Raw genomic sequence first — 16,684 nt, 5'->3', positions numbered from 1 at the left:
GCACTGGTGGTGGTGACGGTTGTGAGACTACACTTGTCACAGCCCAGGGACCTGCCCTTAAAAGAGGGCAGCTGCAACGTGTGTAAATTATGCCTCAGGAAACCTACTGTCAACAAGTGCCACTGAGTCTGAATTAAAGAAATGGGGGTCACCCGGAAAGTGGGGTGATGGACGGGAAGTTCACTTCAATCTAGGTCTTTGGAGGAGTTCTTCCATTCTGGACCCTTTCCTTCTTAGCCTGGGCCCCAGGAAAGGCCAGGAACCCCTCAGACTGATACCAAAATTCTGTTAAACATGCTTCTTTTCTGGGAAGATTACCATTTACTCAGCGAAAAGGAGCTAATGTTCAGTGAAGGTTAAAGCCACAGGTTTGGGGGGTCTTCCTGCTGCCTCAAGCCCCTCTTCCCTGCACGGGGCTGTCTCGGACGTCTGGTCCTTGGCGTCCACAGCCCTCTGCTCACACGGGTCCGCCCCTGACGCTTCACAGACCTGTGTGGGGTGCTGCAATTTCGCTGACAGCATTGCTCCCGTTTCCGTCCTGCCTGCGGTCATTCCTCGGGTGGACAAGTCACCTGGTCGTCCCTCAAGGATGCCTCACTCCTGGTCACTTCCTTCTCAGCAGGTCGTATCTGACTCCTGTCCGGGACGAGGAGGCAGAGTCTTTACGGAAGGCACGCTCCAGACAAGCTCGGCAGACCCGGAGGTCGACGCAAGTGAGTGTGCCGCCTTTTATGTCGTTTTGTCTGTCCGCCTTTCTTTTGGGGGAAGAGATAAAAAATAGTGAGCTGAGTGCCTTGTCCCCACCCCCGAACAACCAGCTTCCTTCTGTGGTAAGCCTCAGCCTGCACACCGTCAAACGAGATCGCAGGCCCCGGCCGCTCCTACTCCTGTCCTCCAGGCTTAGGGCACGTTTATCCCCTTCTGCCCAGGACGGGTCACTCCTCTTGTGCTCAAGAATCCCTAGAGGGAACAGTTTGGCAGCTCCTCAAATGTCCAGCAGTCCTAACCTTAGCGGCACACTCGACAAATGAAAACGCACGTCCCACAGCAGCTTGTGCACAACTGTTTACAGCTGCCTCGGTCACAGTGGCCACGTGCAGGCAGCTGTGAACTGGTGCCTGGTAGACACTTGGCTGTCCACACAGAGGGCACTCACAGGCATAGTGAGGAGTGGCGCGCTGACAGCCGCTGAGTGCCTGGGGAGGCAGCGGGGCGGTGAGGTCAGAGGCAGGTGAGCAGGCCTGCACGGTGGCCGGTCTCTGGGCCTCCACCTGGGGAAGCCACAACATTGTGTTGGGAGTGGGTGTAGACCCACCCAGCCTGGGTTCGTTGCACACTCAGGTGTTTATTTTAGCTTGAAATGGCCTCATGTTGAGAGCTTCATTAGGAATTCGATGCTATTAGAGGTTTTAGGGAGAGTCCCTGCTTCTTCCACGGTCATAGTGGACCGTCTTTGACTTGTGATATCTTCCCAGGGTGTCACCCTAACAGACCTGCAGGAAGTGGAGAAGACTTTCAGCCGGTCGCGGGCCGAGCGACAAACCCAGGAGCAGCTGGGCCAGAAGCCTGTGGGCCCTGGAGGCCTGGAGGGGCGTGCCGAGAAGCAGGAGCCCTGCCCCACGCCCGCCAAGGAAGCCGAGGAGGGCCGCAGTCTGGATGAGGAGGTGAGCTCCCGGGGGTGGCACGTCCTGTGCTGAAACGGGCGGCCAGCGGCAATCTCGTCCTCTGCTGATGGGGCTGCCCTGATCCCCAGTGCACGACCTGCAGGACACTTCACATCTGCCTTTAGTCAGCAGAGCTGTGAGGCTGAAGGGACTCAGAGACCGTCACCCACTAAGTGCTCATTCTATCCTCTGGGAGTTGACTGAGGATTTCTTTTTCTGGTTTTGCTGAGAATAATTGACATCACACTGTGTTTAGCTGCATGCGGGGATTCGATGTGTGTACGGTGTGTGTGTGAAATGGTCGCCACAATAAGCTTAACTAAATGTCACTTAGGTAGATTTATTCCTTAGCTCGAGGATTGATGTCTTTCTAGTCTAAAAAGAGAGGTTGTAGTATAAAAAAACACAGAAACATAAGCCTTTGCTGTGTGTCTACACCAGGCATCCCCTTAACCATGGCAGAACTGCCCTCCCAGGTGGCTGTCACCACTCCTGCTTTACAAACGTCAGAGGGACGTGAGCCGCAGACGTGACATACCCTGCCCAGCACTTCAGGCAGCCAAGCAAGGCTGTGGGCTCGTCCTGTTGACTATTAAGTAGTGTGCTCTCCAAACTGCAGCAAACCTGGGAGCTTACAAAGCACCCTTCATCCCATGCCACACACAGATGTCACTCTTGGGGTGGACATGTGACTAATGTGCAGCTGGAGGCCAGAGCTGTGGGTTACATGCAGGGTGCTTCACCTCCGATGGTTCCATTGACACCACATGTCCCCTCTCACTCTCCGAACCGGCCCTGCTGAGGTGATCAGTTTTCCTTGTTGCTCTGACTCCAGCGGCCAGGCCGCATAAACTAGCTGAGCTGGTGCTTGTTACCAGCTCGCTGGGTGCTTACTGGGGCCACTGCGCTAAGCACCCAGCCTGCATTGTCTCCCTGGGGCCTCACAACCTTCTGAGGAAGACTTGCCCGGCTTTACACACGGGGAAGCTGCGGCTCAGCCATGGTCACCCAGCTAGCAAGTGCTGAAGCTCGAATTTGGACCAGGTTCTGTCTGACACCAAAACTGACTCTGTTTTAGTGATTCTGCCCTTATCACTGATTAAAAAAATGCAATCTCAGCACGTAGTAAGAATTTCTGTCTCTGCATCTTCAGTAAACCAAGTTAAGACTTATTGTCAGGTTCTTTTTGTCCTAACTCTCAGGGGCAAGAAAACATTCAAAGGGGAAATGGGAGTTCTTCAAGAGTTCCGATAAGCCCGTTGGGGCAAGTTGGAGAGTTCAGAAATGGGCAGAATGCTCAGATTTGGTCTGTGTTCTCAGATAAGTCTGTGGTTTTTCATGTCCCTGAGCTTTCTGTTTTCCTATGTAAGCCTTGCCTTTTAACTCTCCATCTTAAAAAGTCATCATCTTTCCTATTTTCATTCCAAAATCAAAGGAATTTTTATCAATGAGGTCAGGGGCAATTTTCCTGGTATCATCAGAATACGGGCTCAGAAGCTGCTTTCCTTTTGGCTGGCTGACTGACTGACCGACCGTCTGACTGACTGGCTGACTGACTGAATGACCGACTGACTGATCATCTGACTAGCTGACTGATTGACTGGCTCACTGACTGGCTGACCGACTGACCAACCGTCTGACTATCTGACTGACCGACCATCTGACTATCTGACTGACCGACCATCTGACTGACTGATTGACCGACCATCTGACTGACTGGCTGACTGACTGATTGACCGACTGACTGATCATCTGACTAGCTGACTGATTGACTGGCTCACTGACTGGCTGACCGACTGACTGACCGTCTGACTGACTGACCGACCATCTGACTGACTGACTGACCGACCGTCTGACTGACTGACTGACTGACTGACTGACTGACTGACTGACTGACCGACCATCTGACTGACTGACTGACCGACCGTCTGACTGACTGACTGACTGGCTGACCGACCGTCTGGCTGGCTGACTGACTGACTGACTGACTGACCGACTGACTGACCATCTGACTGACTGACTGACTGACTGACTGACCGTCTGACTGACTGACTGACTGACCGACCATCTGACTGACTGACTGACTGACCGACCATCTGACTGACTGACTGACCGACTGACCGACCGTCTGACTGACTGACTGACCGACTGACTGACCGTCTGACTGACTGACTGACCGACTGACTGACCGTCTGACTGACTGACTGACTGACTGACCGACTGACTGACCGTCTGACTGACTGACTGACTGACCGTCTGACTGACTGACCGTCTGACTGACTGACTGGCTGACCGACCGTCTGACTGACTGACTGGCTGACTGGCTGACCGACCGTCTGACTGACTGACTGACTGACTGACCGACCGTCTGACTGACTGACTGACCGACTGACTGACCGTCTGACTGACTGACTGACTGACTGACTGGCTGACCGACCGTCTGACTGACTGACTGACTGACCGACCATCTGACTGACTGACTGACCGACCGTCTGACTGACCGACCGTCTGACTGACTGACTGACTGACTGACCGACCATCTAACTGACCGACCATCTGGCTGGCTGACTGACGGACTACCTTTAGTCCAGCTCAGGACTGAGCACTTAACTGCGAATAAGCCTCTTGATGTAGAGAAGGCCCCTGTCAGTAAACCTGCGGTGCTGTCCTCTGCTGGATGTGACCACTCCTGCCTCGCCTGTGCCTTCCCTCCAGCCTGTACATCGTCACCTGAGGTGTCCAGCTCAGCCAGACAAACCCACAGCACCAGTGTCCCCTTCCGCACCAAGACCCTCTGTCTCTGCCAGCTCCCACCTGCTGCAGCCAAGCAGATCACCAGCCCCCGATTCTGAGACCTCGGAGGCGAAGGACATGGACAGAAACGGTGTGTAGAGTTCCAGAAACATAGCCCCCCCCCCATGCACCGATCGTAGTGTTCATGCTGCTTCTTCTCCGGCAGAGGGTGAGGAAGCTGACGTGGGCGACCCATCTTCCAGCAGGCTGTCAGTCCGCGAGCGGAGGCGGCCCAGGGAGCGCCGCAGGGGCACGGGCATCAACTTCTGGACAAAGGATGTGAGTGGTCGTCTGTGCCGGGGCGGCCTCAGAGGCTTGGCTGCCATCCATTGTGTGGAGCTCATGGGGAGTCCCCCACGTGGCATGGGCTGCAGGTGTCAGGAGCACTGATGGGGCAGGGAAGGAGAAGAACTGCTGAGTGGGGGGCCTGTCTGGATGCTCCCACTGGGTGCCCAGGGCCTGGAGCACACCAGGCACATAGTAGGAGCTCAGGACGTGACTCGTGAGGAGGGGAAACTGACATCCAGCCACAGCAGCAAATATGGATCAGCAGTACCCCCTTGTTCCCAGAAAGTCCTGCAGCCTGGTGCCCCCGTAAGCAGGGATCCTAATGTTTTCGGGGCGCCACAGGAAGTAACCACGTTCCTCTGACTCAGTTTCACTCTTTTGGGGTGAAAAAGGGAGGAGTAACGTAAAACGGATTTCCTTTAAAGTCAAGTGCGTTAAAGTCAAGTGCTCACTGGCTGCAAACACACTCATCACTTTACCTCATGCTCAGTCTACACCCCTGTCACCCAGCTCTGTCAGTGTGTTTAAAAATCAAGGACCGGTAATCATAAGCCGCTGCTTCCAGCGACTCCTTTGAAAATTAGACAAGAAATGTCAGTAATTGTCACCTGTTAGAGACTGCGCTCGTGATAAAGTATTTCACTGTTGAGGACCAAACAGACTGCTGACGGAGATGAAATAAAGTGTGTTGGTCTTAAAGGTATCCCTTCCCCAGCTGCGGTGCAGTTGACACTGTGACAGCAGGCGACACCCGAGCTGCCTGCATGTGCGGCTGTTGAAGCAGCAGCAGCAGCCTAGTCCCTCATCTGTCAGCCCCTGCGGCCCTGGGCGACAGGTTCAGGGTACGTAAGTGGCAGGCTGTCCCATGGCTGTCAGGGATGTCTGACTGTGCCCTCCGGTTTCCTTCCTTCCAGGAAGATGAAACTGATGGATCTGAAGAGGTGACAGAAGCACTGGTAAGTGACAGGCCAGCGAGGCGTGTCCTTGGCTCAGCTTGCTCGTGTGCACACAGTTTCAGTGGGGGAGAGAGCAGTGCGGGCGGGTGGGGGCAGACGTGCCGTGTGCAGTGTGGCAGGTGGCCGCTGTGCCGCTGTCTGCCCTGCACTGTGAGTGCGGCCGGGACGAGGCCCTCCGTTTCCCACACCCCGCGGTCTCCTGCACAGCTGCAGGGCCTGTCGGTCTGTTTTCTCCCTCTTGGGAGAGTGTCGCTGGGTTGTATAAGGGACTTTGAAATCCTGGGAAGAAAGGGAAGGGCGACACGATTTCCCTGTAGACGTCGTTGAAATTCATTTCTTCTGTTTGTGCATGTAGCTGGGAACATGTCGCCAGCACTTTTCTGCAGATAAGATTTAAGGGATGGCCCTGACATGTGCTATTGATTATGTGATAGAGGGAAGACCAGCCATGAATGTCTGTGGTGGTGACACCAATGCGTGACGCTGCGAAGGCTGGCAGTTTGCGTAATTCCCGCGTAAGCGTGGTTTTGTCAGATCCCGTCCCCGTGCAAATCCATGAACCAGTGAGACTGGCGCTGAGTGTGGAGCGTGGGATCTTTGCCTCTCCTTGGCAGATGTGCTTCCAGTTACGTGCTCAGCTGGCACTCCAGGTGTGCAAGTCTCGGAGGTCGCAGCCTGCCCCTGGCTGGCTAAGAAGGCGGGCTGTTCACCTTGTACCTGAAAACCCTTTGTACCCGAGAGTCTTCTGTGCCGATGGTGACTGCACAAGGCTGGTTCCAGAAGGTTCAGCACGCGGCCCACTGCTGGCCACCGGGCCGCCCACTCCTGCCCGCATCATGGCCGGGGCCCCTTCTTACGATGCGTTTTGTCTGCTGCGTTCTTGCTTCTGCTGTGTAACTAGATGCGTCACTAGAGGGCACAAGTGGCCAGCAGACAGACGTTGGTGAAGAGCAGAGTGGGGCTAAGGAGCGGCCAGTAGACAGCGTGCTTTGCCGTAGACGGACTGTGAGGACCCAGCCACAGTAGTGAAGTTACTTGTCCCCCGGCTTTGGGGGATTTGGACATAACTGGGGATAGGGACCTCATTTTACAGTTAAGGAAAACAGGCCCAGAGAAGTTCAGTGTTCAAGGACGTGACGGCCCTGCCAGGGGCTGCCCCGTGTCTCTGGGCCATGGGGAAGCAGGTGGGAGTCAGAGCTCACAGCTGCTGGAGTGGAGCGACGTCTCTTGAAGACCAAGTTCAGAGCCTGCGCTGGCTGCGAGGGTTCAGTGGGTGGGACGGGGTGGACGTCAGAGACAGGGTGGTCGGAACAGGCCTTGCTGGGGTCTGAGCCCGGCGGGGGGTGAGGTGGACCTGCATGCTGCCTGTGGGCAGGGGAACAGCCCCTGCACAGACTCGGGCAGGAGCATGCCTGGCGTGCTGAGGACACGCGTGGGGCAGGCAGGCCACTGTCACACCCAGGGGCTCCATTCTGAATGAGTGGTAACCATTGTGAAGTCAGAGCCAAGAGTGAGTGACGACACTTCGGTCTCAGAGGGCGAGTCCTTCTCCTCTGACAACTTACTCTAAGGGGGTGTGGGTGGACGCAGAGGCACCAGTCAGGAGTCTGTGGTGATGGTCCCGGGAGGACTGATGGTGGCTGGGGCCAGGGGGCGCGGGGGCACCAGTGCCGGGGGAGCTGAAGTTGGAACCAGCAGGTTTGCTGCTGGACTGGGTGGCTCGTGAGGAAAACGGGGGTCAACACTGACACGACAGCTCCTCCGTCAGGCGCCTGGAAGGACGGCGTTTTTGTGAACTGAGATGGAGAAGCGTCTACTACGTGGTGGGAGAGCAGGCGTTTGGTTTTGGGTTTAGGGTGTTAGATTTAATGTGCCTGACTGACGTCCATGTGGAAAGGGCAAGAGGAGTTAGAGGCGGGAGTCTGGAGCTGAGGTGGCAGGTCCACACTGAGGTCAGCAAATGCACAGAGGGCAACTGAAGCCACGGACTGAATGACGTCACGACAGAGGGTGTAGGTAGAGACGAGGCCCCAGGACGGAGCCTGGACACCCAAACGAAGAGCGGCGGGGTACCGGCTGGTCCAAGCACTCAGCTCTGAGAGTATACATGCAGCTTCCCTCTTTTCCCCAAACACAAATGAAGCACACGCACGCAGGAGGTAGGTCATTTTCTTGTTGTTTTCCTGTTTTTCTCAGCTGGTGTAGGTACACGCACCAGGAGGTCTGCTTGGCCGGCGTGGGGGAGCCGGCGGCCCCCAGTGCCCTCTGACTGCCCCTCTGCAAACCCTGTCTTGGGCCTGGGAAGCCCCGGAGCTCGCCAGACACCTGTCACAGCACATTGCTCAGGACGCCCTGCATTGGCTCAGCCTGATTCCCGCAGCTCCGTTGCACGTAACAGGCTCTCTGGTGCTGTCGTGCCCTAAAGCCTGGTGAGCTCTGGTGGCTGGGAGGCCACGACGACAGAGAGTTTCAGAGCTGGAAGAGACCATTTCAGAGATAGCAGCTGCGGCCAGAGGCTGAGCACTTCCGGGTCACAGCCGAGTCCCGTCTGTGGCGGCTGCACGGCCCTCTGCTGGGTCTTGGCGTGGGCCGTGTGTCTTAGGTGACCAGCCCTGGGGACAAACACTGGCATGGACAGGTCAAGTGGACAGCCTGGAGCTGGACCCCTGGCAAAGGCTCAGCTCGCCGCCTGTCTGCGCTCTGTCCGGGTCCCTCACCTGTGAAGTGGGGTGCCGTCCAGTGTGCCCTCGGCAGTGTCAGACGCAGTGCGTTTACTAGCCAAGGCGAGGCAGGGCACTCCAGCTGCTCTCCAGGTCCTGACAGCACCAAGGCGTCTGGAGCTCCTCCACTGGCCTTAGACTCGTGGGACTGACGTGACTTTTTAGCTGATGCACAAGGAATGGCTCCCTCCGTGAATCGAACACACGGCCCAGGCCCCTCCAACGTACGTCAGGGTCCCAAAAATGTGCCCTCTGGGTCCTGAGCAGCAAAGTTTACAGGTGGGAGAGAAGTGAGTGGGGAGGAAGGAGCCCCGAGCCTGTGACCTGGTCAGGCTGCCTCCACTTCACCCCATTGCTGCTTCTGTGCTGGTGTCCCAGCAGCTGTGGGGCCGTGGGATTTTACTGTCCCCCCCACACCCTCACTCTTCCCTTAAGTAAACACTCGTGCTTTTTCCTATTGGCTAATTTTGCACAACTTTGCTTCTGGCTGTTTGCCTCGGCTTTCACCCCCTACCCCCCAGCAGTGTTTTTTAATCTCGTTTCATAATCTCACAGAGCCCCTCTGCCGGGGTGAGATTTTCTGTCCCCTCCCCCCCCTGGGCTGGCTCTGCGCTGTTGTCCTTTTAGGTAAAGTCCCAGGACAGTTGCCTCCCGGCTCTCTGGGGCCCGATTGCCTAATATGGTAAGGTATGTCCTGTCTAGACCGCCCCGAGAAGGAGCGAGCAGGACGGTTAGAGACCAGGGAGGTGTGCTGTTATTTACGCAGTAAAATAAAGTGTTTAACGGTGTTCCATACACACAATCTTCTTTAAAGCAAGTCTCTCTTCCATGTAATTGAGTGAACAGAGAGTAAATTACAGATTTTCCTCCCTCATCCTCTTCGTCTTTAGCCAGATAGGAAGGGGGTGGGCAGCTTGTGGGGGGGAGCGTTCTGAGAGGTCTGAGGACTCTCATAATATAATCATGTTTTGGGGGATAGATTTGGTACAAGCAGCATCTGGGAGCTCAGGCATTCCCGGTTTGCACGGGCGATGGCAGTGGGCCATCCGGGAAGGAGACTGATGAGAAGTGGCAGCCGGCAGCGAGGGTGGGAGCCCGTCTTCCAACCGTGTCCTGACGTCTCCAGGGGGTGACCGCACATCCGCCCCGACGGACCCCTGCACTGTGCTTTTGCTCTTGCAGTTTGTGAAATGCTGCAGGTCCCCTGCTTCTCTGATGCCCCCCCGCCCCCGTTCCCACCCGCGCCTTCCACACCCCGAGTTGCACAGACCATCGTAGAGCAGTTTCTCTTGGCATCTTCCTTTTAAGGACTCGATTAATTTTAGGTCGTGCTGTTGCCAAGGAAATCTCAGTCATTAAACCTCACATCTGTTCCTTTGAGACCCTGTAGTTTTGGGGCCCACTGTCCCTTACATCAGTGAATTCTGCTTTAGTCAGAAGGCTTTCTCAAGAGAGAATAAACTGATTTTCACCTTCTCTGTTTGGGCTTTGCTCAGACATTGTATCCTAGGTTGGGGAAGGTTTATCAACCACTAAGGACAGTACAGTTAACCGCGCAATCTTTCCTCGTCTTCCGGTGTCTTCCCTCTGCCTCCTGCTGCCTTCAAGGTGGTAGTTGTGTTGGTGACCTGTGACCTTACGTGTCTTTGTTGGAGAGACACTGATGAGCTTGAAACTCGCTTGGGAATTTTGTCATGATTATAAAGGTGACATAGTTTGTGGTAGAAAACACATGAAGTCCAGAAAAGTGTGAAGCAGCAGGGCCATCTCTGGAGGGGGCTGTAAGAAGTCCTGGGGTCCCTCCGGGTCACAGCGGTGGGGGACTTCCTCCTGGGCCGGTCCTCAGCTGTCCGGTGGCCGGCTGCACTACTGACCGTCTCCCTGGGCAGTCACACGGGGGCAGCTCTCTATTATCTGGGTCCGAAACCAAACTGGATTTTATGTATAAATTCAGTCTTTGTTGGCAGAGGGAGGTTCTGAAAATTCACCCACCCACCATGTAAACTGAGGAAACCCTGCCCCTCACTTCCCTCATCCATGGAGGCTCATGTGCACATCTCACAGCACGTCCGCCAGGGTGGGGCCACCACCGGCCTTCCGGAAGGTTCTGTGATGGCCCAAGGCCCCGACTGCGCCGTGTGCCTTCTGGTATTCGGCCCAAGAGTTTCCACAGTGACACACATATCTCGGTACAGGTTATTTTCCTTGTGTTTCTTCCTATTTTGTTAGTGATTTTTTTTATGACTTTAGCTAAGTTTTATATCTATAAGTTTCATTTCAGGATAGTAAAGGTTGGGATGGGGAGTTTGAAAATGTGTGTTATGCAGGAGGTTCTTTCTGGTGTAAAGAACAAAAAAAAAATTGTTCAGAGTCGTACCACTCAGAAGAAATTATGGTTTAACATTCTGGTGAACTTCTGCTGAAATTTTTCCTAAGGTTTGTTTTTTGTTTTTTTCCCAACATGTTTAAGACCCACTAATGACATTGTTAAGAAAGGGATGGTTTCAAGCTGAGCACCCCTGGGACACCTCATTACCCTGATGACAGTCTCAGGCTGTCTTCAAAGCGTTGGCTTCCGTCCTGCGTGGAGGCAGCCGGACCGTGATGGCCTGACTGGGGCCGCCCGCAGGGACCTCTCCTCCCGTGGGGTCTCTGGTCGCCTTAGTCACAAAGTGCTCATTTCTTCTGTTGAGGGTGTGTCTGGAGAGCTCTAACCATGGCTTAGGTTTAGCTAATGTCGGAGTCCTGGCCCATGATTCAGGGGAAAGGCTGCATATGGGCTTCGCAGATCCTTTGCAAAGGTCCTTTGCATGTGGGCCGTCTGTAGGTATGCCGGGCAGGACTGGGGTGAGGCCCCAACAGAGTGTTATCTGGTGGAACCTGAAAGCTGGGGCGGTTCGGGTGAAAACGTAAGATGATGGTCACCGTCTTCAAACCAGCTCAGTTTTCAATCAGGCAAGTTCAAGGAGCAGACGGCAGCCATTTAGCGACATGAATTACTTTCGCAGAAAAACTACAATGTCGTATCTAAACATGACTCTTTAAGGCACACACCACATAGGTGTCCCTGCACAGGCTGTGAGCTTGGGACGCTGCTGGACTTTTTAGGCTTTAGCCCGTTTTTGTTTTCTTACAGCCTGAATTCTTACGCCTTAAACTACGCCACTATTATGACTACTAAAGAAAGGAGGGAACTTTTAAAAACCCACTGGCAAATTAACAGCTCAAACTTAAATACTTAATATGGTCTTGGAGCTTATAGCTCTGGCCATAGTTCTGAAATGTTTCCAGGCGATAGAAGCATTTTAAGAGGAAAATAACACGTTTGGGTAGCGTGTAACCGAATAAACCATATCATGGTGTCTCCTTAGGCATGGGAGACTTTCATAGGTGACTGCCACACAGGGGGGTCATGGGCTGTTTGTGATGACAGAGCCAAGTGTCTGCTTTCTCCAGTGTCCGGTGCCGGCCCCCTGCTGGCTGTCGGGGGCCTCAGCACTCGGGCCTTCCGAGGCCGGGGTGGGCGGGTGTGAGTTGAGGGGGACGGGGTGGCAGGGCCAGCCTCATCCCCATCTTTGGCACAGAGTCTCCAGGTCGGGCTCCGCAGATCTGGAAAGGGCCTGACGGTGCCTGTTTCCTGCTGTGGGTCACAGAGTCCTCCCTCCTCCTCAACTCTGCTGTCCTAATGGGAAGCAGCTGTAGCAGTGTGTCAGTCAGGTACTGCCTGTGTTCCGATAAAACTTTATTCACAGAAGTAGGCTGGGGGCCAGATTCGGCCTGCAGACCAGGCCACAGTGTGCCAGCCTGTCTGGTGACTGATGGAGACATTTTCTGCTGCCCACATGGCTTCAAACGTTGGTTTTCTCTGATCCAGGTACTTCTCTGATAATTCAGTGTTTTCCCAGTCCCTCTGATTCTTGGGGGGGAGGGGAGTTATGTGCTAGTTCTGGAAAAGCATTGGTGAGTTGGGTCAAGCTGTGACGCTTCCTGAGTGAAGACGTGAGGGGGACAAGCTCTGTCCTTTTCCCCTGGTCCCCCGGGCTGTCTCCACCTGGTTGGTCCTCCCAGCCTGTCCCCATGTGCTTTTCCCGTCTGATCCTGTCCACGCTCTGACCTCCCAAGACCTGTGTCTGAGGTTAGCTAAAGTTGCCGTCTGGGGAGAAATCAGCACCTTCTGCAGACGAGGGCCCGGACTGTCTGCCTTTGCAGCTCACAGACTCTTGGGAGGGGGCCTGTCGGAGAGTCTTAATTGCTGTCATTCAATTAATTGCTGGTTGTCATTTGAATTCCTTAGAGCAGATTGCATGAGAGTTTATTGGTCCTTTTGCCTTGTTAACTTTCAGTCTGCAGAATAGACAAGAAGAATCTGGGGGATTTACAGAGGCCGTGGCAGAAATCTTCAAAACTGTGACCCTGGGCTTACTTGAAATGGTACCGTGTTTCCCCCAAAATAAGACCTGGCTGGATAATCAACTCTAATGCGTCTTTTGGAGCAAAAATTAATATAAGACTCGGTCTTATCTTACTATAAGACCAAGTCTTTATTGTAATACATAATATAATATAATATAATATAATATAATATAATATAATATAAAACATAATACTGGGTTTTTTATTAATGTTTGCTCCAAAAGACGCATTAGAGCTGATGGTCCAGCCAGGTTTTATTTTCGGGGAAACATAGTAGTTAAGAGGAAATTGTCTTAGAAAGAGAAGCTACATTCTGGCCCTTTGAACACTCTAAGGAGAAAAAGTGGTGAAAGTTGACAGTAATGTCCCAGTAAAGACTCATACCAGTACGGGGACCAAACGGGATCGGCGTAGCTGATTCTGCGCCAAGAACACAAAACCCAGCTTTTTTTTTTTTTTTTAACCCTGCTCTTTCTGTAAAATAGAGCTTCACCAGAGGCACAACATGTCCAAGAAGTCTCCAAGGACACTGGTGACCTCTGGTCTCTGGGAGAAAACTAACAAATGTTGTGTGGGCAGCTTATGAGTCTGTCTGGGACTGCCAGACTTAGAGCCCGGGCAGGTTGGAATGCCCTGTCTGGCTACCCAGGCACGTTGGGCAGACACTGTCCTAGACAGTGCTCAGGGGCTGCTGTGGTCCCGCGTGGGGCATCATGAAGAGCAGGCATAACTGGCCCCTGCGGGGCTGGGAGCCAGCCTGCTTCTTCCTGTCCTCCAGAAATGCACACTTCACCCACAGAGAGCCAGGCTCTCAGAGGCCATCACGACAGCCAGGCCCATTCAGCAAGGCTTTCATGACGCAGCAGCATGCATTTGTTTAGTCAACAAATACTTGTTGGTTCCCCACTGTTGTGTGTTGGGAATGCAGACATGTGTAAGGGGGACCGTGTCCTACCCCTGACAGCACTCGCATTTGGGTGGGGAGACCCCCAAGTGAGATAGACAGGAACTGCTGTCATGGGAGAGGAGAGAGCCAGAAAACATGCGTTTGGGAGTTGCTGCCTCGGAGATGGTAATGACGCACAGGACTGGTGAGACCAAGAAAAGAGCAGAATTAGAAGACCGAGGGCCCACGGCCGTGCCCGGCAATGCTTTGGGCTGCCCAAGACCAGAGCAGCATGTTTCTTCCACTGGGACAGGAGAGCACACAGGTAGGGTGGTTTGTCTCGTGCCAAGAACATGAAGTCATTCTGACCCGACCTTTCTGGTTCCCTTTCTCTGTCCTCGCTCTCTACACCCAGAGAGCAATTTTTCACCTGCTAGAGTCCAGGTGAAAAATAATGAGCTAGCTTTCTGATGCCAGGTGTGGCTGGAATTGGAGAGATTTAAGAAATATGAAGATTCAGCAGGGTTTGGTATTTCACCCGACATGGAGGAGAAGACAGGCACCTTTCCTCCCAGCTGTCCCCTTCTCAGTTACATCATCACCCCAGAAAAATAGCACAAATGAAACCGAAGTGTGTAACAGATAAGTATGGGGGCGAGGCGGGCACTGAGGGCTTCCACTCCCCGAGCAATGAGAGCACACCGCACACGGGGTGTTGGCAGAAGGCGTCCCTGCCATGTTTAGGCTCCTTAAGGATCTGCTTCCTAAAAGCGTGTTATTACTGCAGGTCAAGGAGTAATTTTGATTTAGATAGTGGTTGTTAAAAATGATTATCAGAAGCAATGTCCAAAGAGACAACTAGTTAACACACACAAGGGGAAGTATGTGACCTCACTAGTGTTCTAAATGAAGCTAGAAGTGAAGTAGCATTTTTTTTTTCACCAACCAAAATAGGCAAAGATTTTGAAAAGATAATGCCCAGTTTACTGAGCTAAGAGTGTAGTGAACTGGGGCTTCTTGTATTTTACTGTTGGGAATACAGATTAATACTTCCTTTTTGGAATGTGAATTGCCAAATTATCAAATGCCCCAAATTGATCCAGGATTTTCGTTTATGGAACTCTGTCTCTAAGAAACAGTCTGAAATATGAAAAAGAAACAAAAGCTTTGTGTCACAGGGTACATTACGGATTAGACGTAGCTGTGGAAACATTCTTTCATTCATTCATTCATTCATTCAGTAAACACTGAGTGCCTTTGTGTGCAAGGCTGTTTATTAGGCACTACTGAAGAACAGCCAGTGAGCTTAGCTTTTCGTAACAGTGGGGATTTGGAAAGAACCCGCGTTACAGGCGATGACTCGTCCAGGAAGTGGAATTCTGGGCGTCACGGTTTGCATGCCCTTTTCTGACTACTGGCCATTTAGGGTGTCTTCTTGGGACAGGCTGGGGCTAGAGGCCACCATTTAAAAATGAGGTACCAGGAGTATGTAGTAAGTGGGTTAGTGCTTGTGATACAATGTTACTGAATGAACTGCGCCTATGGTCAGGGGGGATGCCGGATGTGAGTGCTGCTTGGGTCGGGCCACCCCGGCCTCCCCCGGCCTCCGTGAAAAGCATGAAGGACAGTTGACTTTTTGTTACTTTTGTTTATTTTCTGAATTTTCTTTAATGAGCCCCTGTTACTTGTGTAAAACGCAGAGTTACAAAGTTACAGAAAGTGAAGGCTTGCTGTGAAAGCAGAGAGTGCTCGGGAGCCTGGTGGGAACCCGGCAGTGTGGTCAGCCCCGTGGCTGGGCAGGCGTTTCTCAGTGAGCGCAGGGCGTTACCTGCGCTGAGGTCTCCGATCCTTCCCACCTGTAGAGTTGGAAGAAACCAAACTGCATGGAATCCACGTGTAATGCAGACGACAGTTGAGCTCCGTGCATCATCCTTGAGTTTTCCTTGTCCTGACGGGTTTCAAATTCTTCATCCTTTTCCTTCCCAGCTTCACTTGTTCTTCCCTCGCTCTCTTCCCCACCCTGCGTCTCTAACTGCCGACTGCAGGGTCAGGTCCCGTCCAGAAACCACCCGCTTGCTTTTTTGTCTGTCTGCACATTGATCTGCTCAGCCTGAGATCTGGTTTTGTTTTCTCAGCTCTCAGTGGCACACCTTACCTTTGTTGGGTCTAGGCCTTGTGTGTAGGGTTTTTGTTGAGGGCCTGGGTTGGTTTGCTTTTTTCTACTTAAAACTCAGATTGTGTCTGCGGCCACACAGAAGCCCCCCAGCCACCAGGCGCCAAGCTGCTCCTTTGCAGAGTGGTGATGAGACGAGGGTGTGAGCCCAGGCATGTGGGGCTCTCCTGTACCCGCAAGGTATTTGCTCAGCAAACTGCAGAACAGAGGACTCAGCGTGCTCGTAAAGTACCAGACTGTTGAGGTCACGGAAAATTATTTCTAGAAGGTACTTTAAAAGCTATTCTAGCCCAACTCCCTTACTTTATACATGAAAACCTGGGCCCCAAAGGGCATGGCGTGACCTCAGCTGAACAGTGACTCAGCTGAGTCCCCAGATCACCGGCTTCCCGCAGGCTGGTGGCACGCACCCGGGCCCGTTGCTCAGTGTGGTGCCGCGTGTGGGAACCACCGGCAGTCTGTACACAGGGCTGAGCCAGTGTCTGCTGTCCCAGGTCTTTCACCTCCTCAGAGCACCTGCCTGCAGAACATCTGTTGTTCATTCCGATCCAGACGCTTGGGAGCCATGGGGTGGTCCTGCACTGGCTATAGGTGAGAGCTGCAGGCACGTCTGCCCCGTTTACAGACCGGTGAGGTCAGGAGACTTGAACCACTGTCACCTCAAAAGCAGAAGCCACTGTCAGACCTGAGGTCAGAACGACAGAGTGAGGACACTGAGTCCCCCGGTTCCCAAACTGAGAAATGATGGGCGAGTGCTTTTTCCAGCAGTTTTAGGTATAGCCGTTCTTAAA

The 16,684-nt window shown here is 53.3% G+C and overlaps 1 protein-coding gene across 6 annotated transcripts in view; it reads left to right on the top strand.

Moving 5' to 3' along the window:
• Positions 1-16,684, top strand: part of PPP1R12B (protein phosphatase 1 regulatory subunit 12B) — a 101,571-nt gene that overhangs the window by 50,064 nt on the left and 34,823 nt on the right. For 3 of the 6 annotated variants that reach the window (XM_081038891.1, XM_081038889.1, XM_081038893.1), the window contains exons 14-18: positions 620-713; positions 1,476-1,664; positions 4,380-4,548; positions 4,624-4,736; positions 5,660-5,701. In XM_081038891.1, the coding sequence (XP_080895017.1) occupies positions 620-713; positions 1,476-1,664; positions 4,380-4,548; positions 4,624-4,736; positions 5,660-5,701 (607 nt within the window). Of the gene's footprint in view, positions 1-619; positions 714-1,475; positions 1,665-4,379; positions 4,549-4,623; positions 4,737-5,659; positions 5,724-16,684 lie in introns of all 6 variants that reach the window. The other 3 variants (XM_081038892.1, XM_081038890.1, XR_013992625.1) reach the window with 2 other exon arrangements.

Source organism: Rhinolophus hipposideros (genome assembly GCF_964194185.1).
Source record: "Rhinolophus hipposideros genome assembly, chromosome: 26".
Lineage (NCBI taxonomy): Eukaryota > Metazoa > Chordata > Mammalia > Chiroptera > Rhinolophidae > Rhinolophus > Rhinolophus hipposideros.
This window is presented reverse-complemented; position numbering and strand designations above follow the sequence as displayed.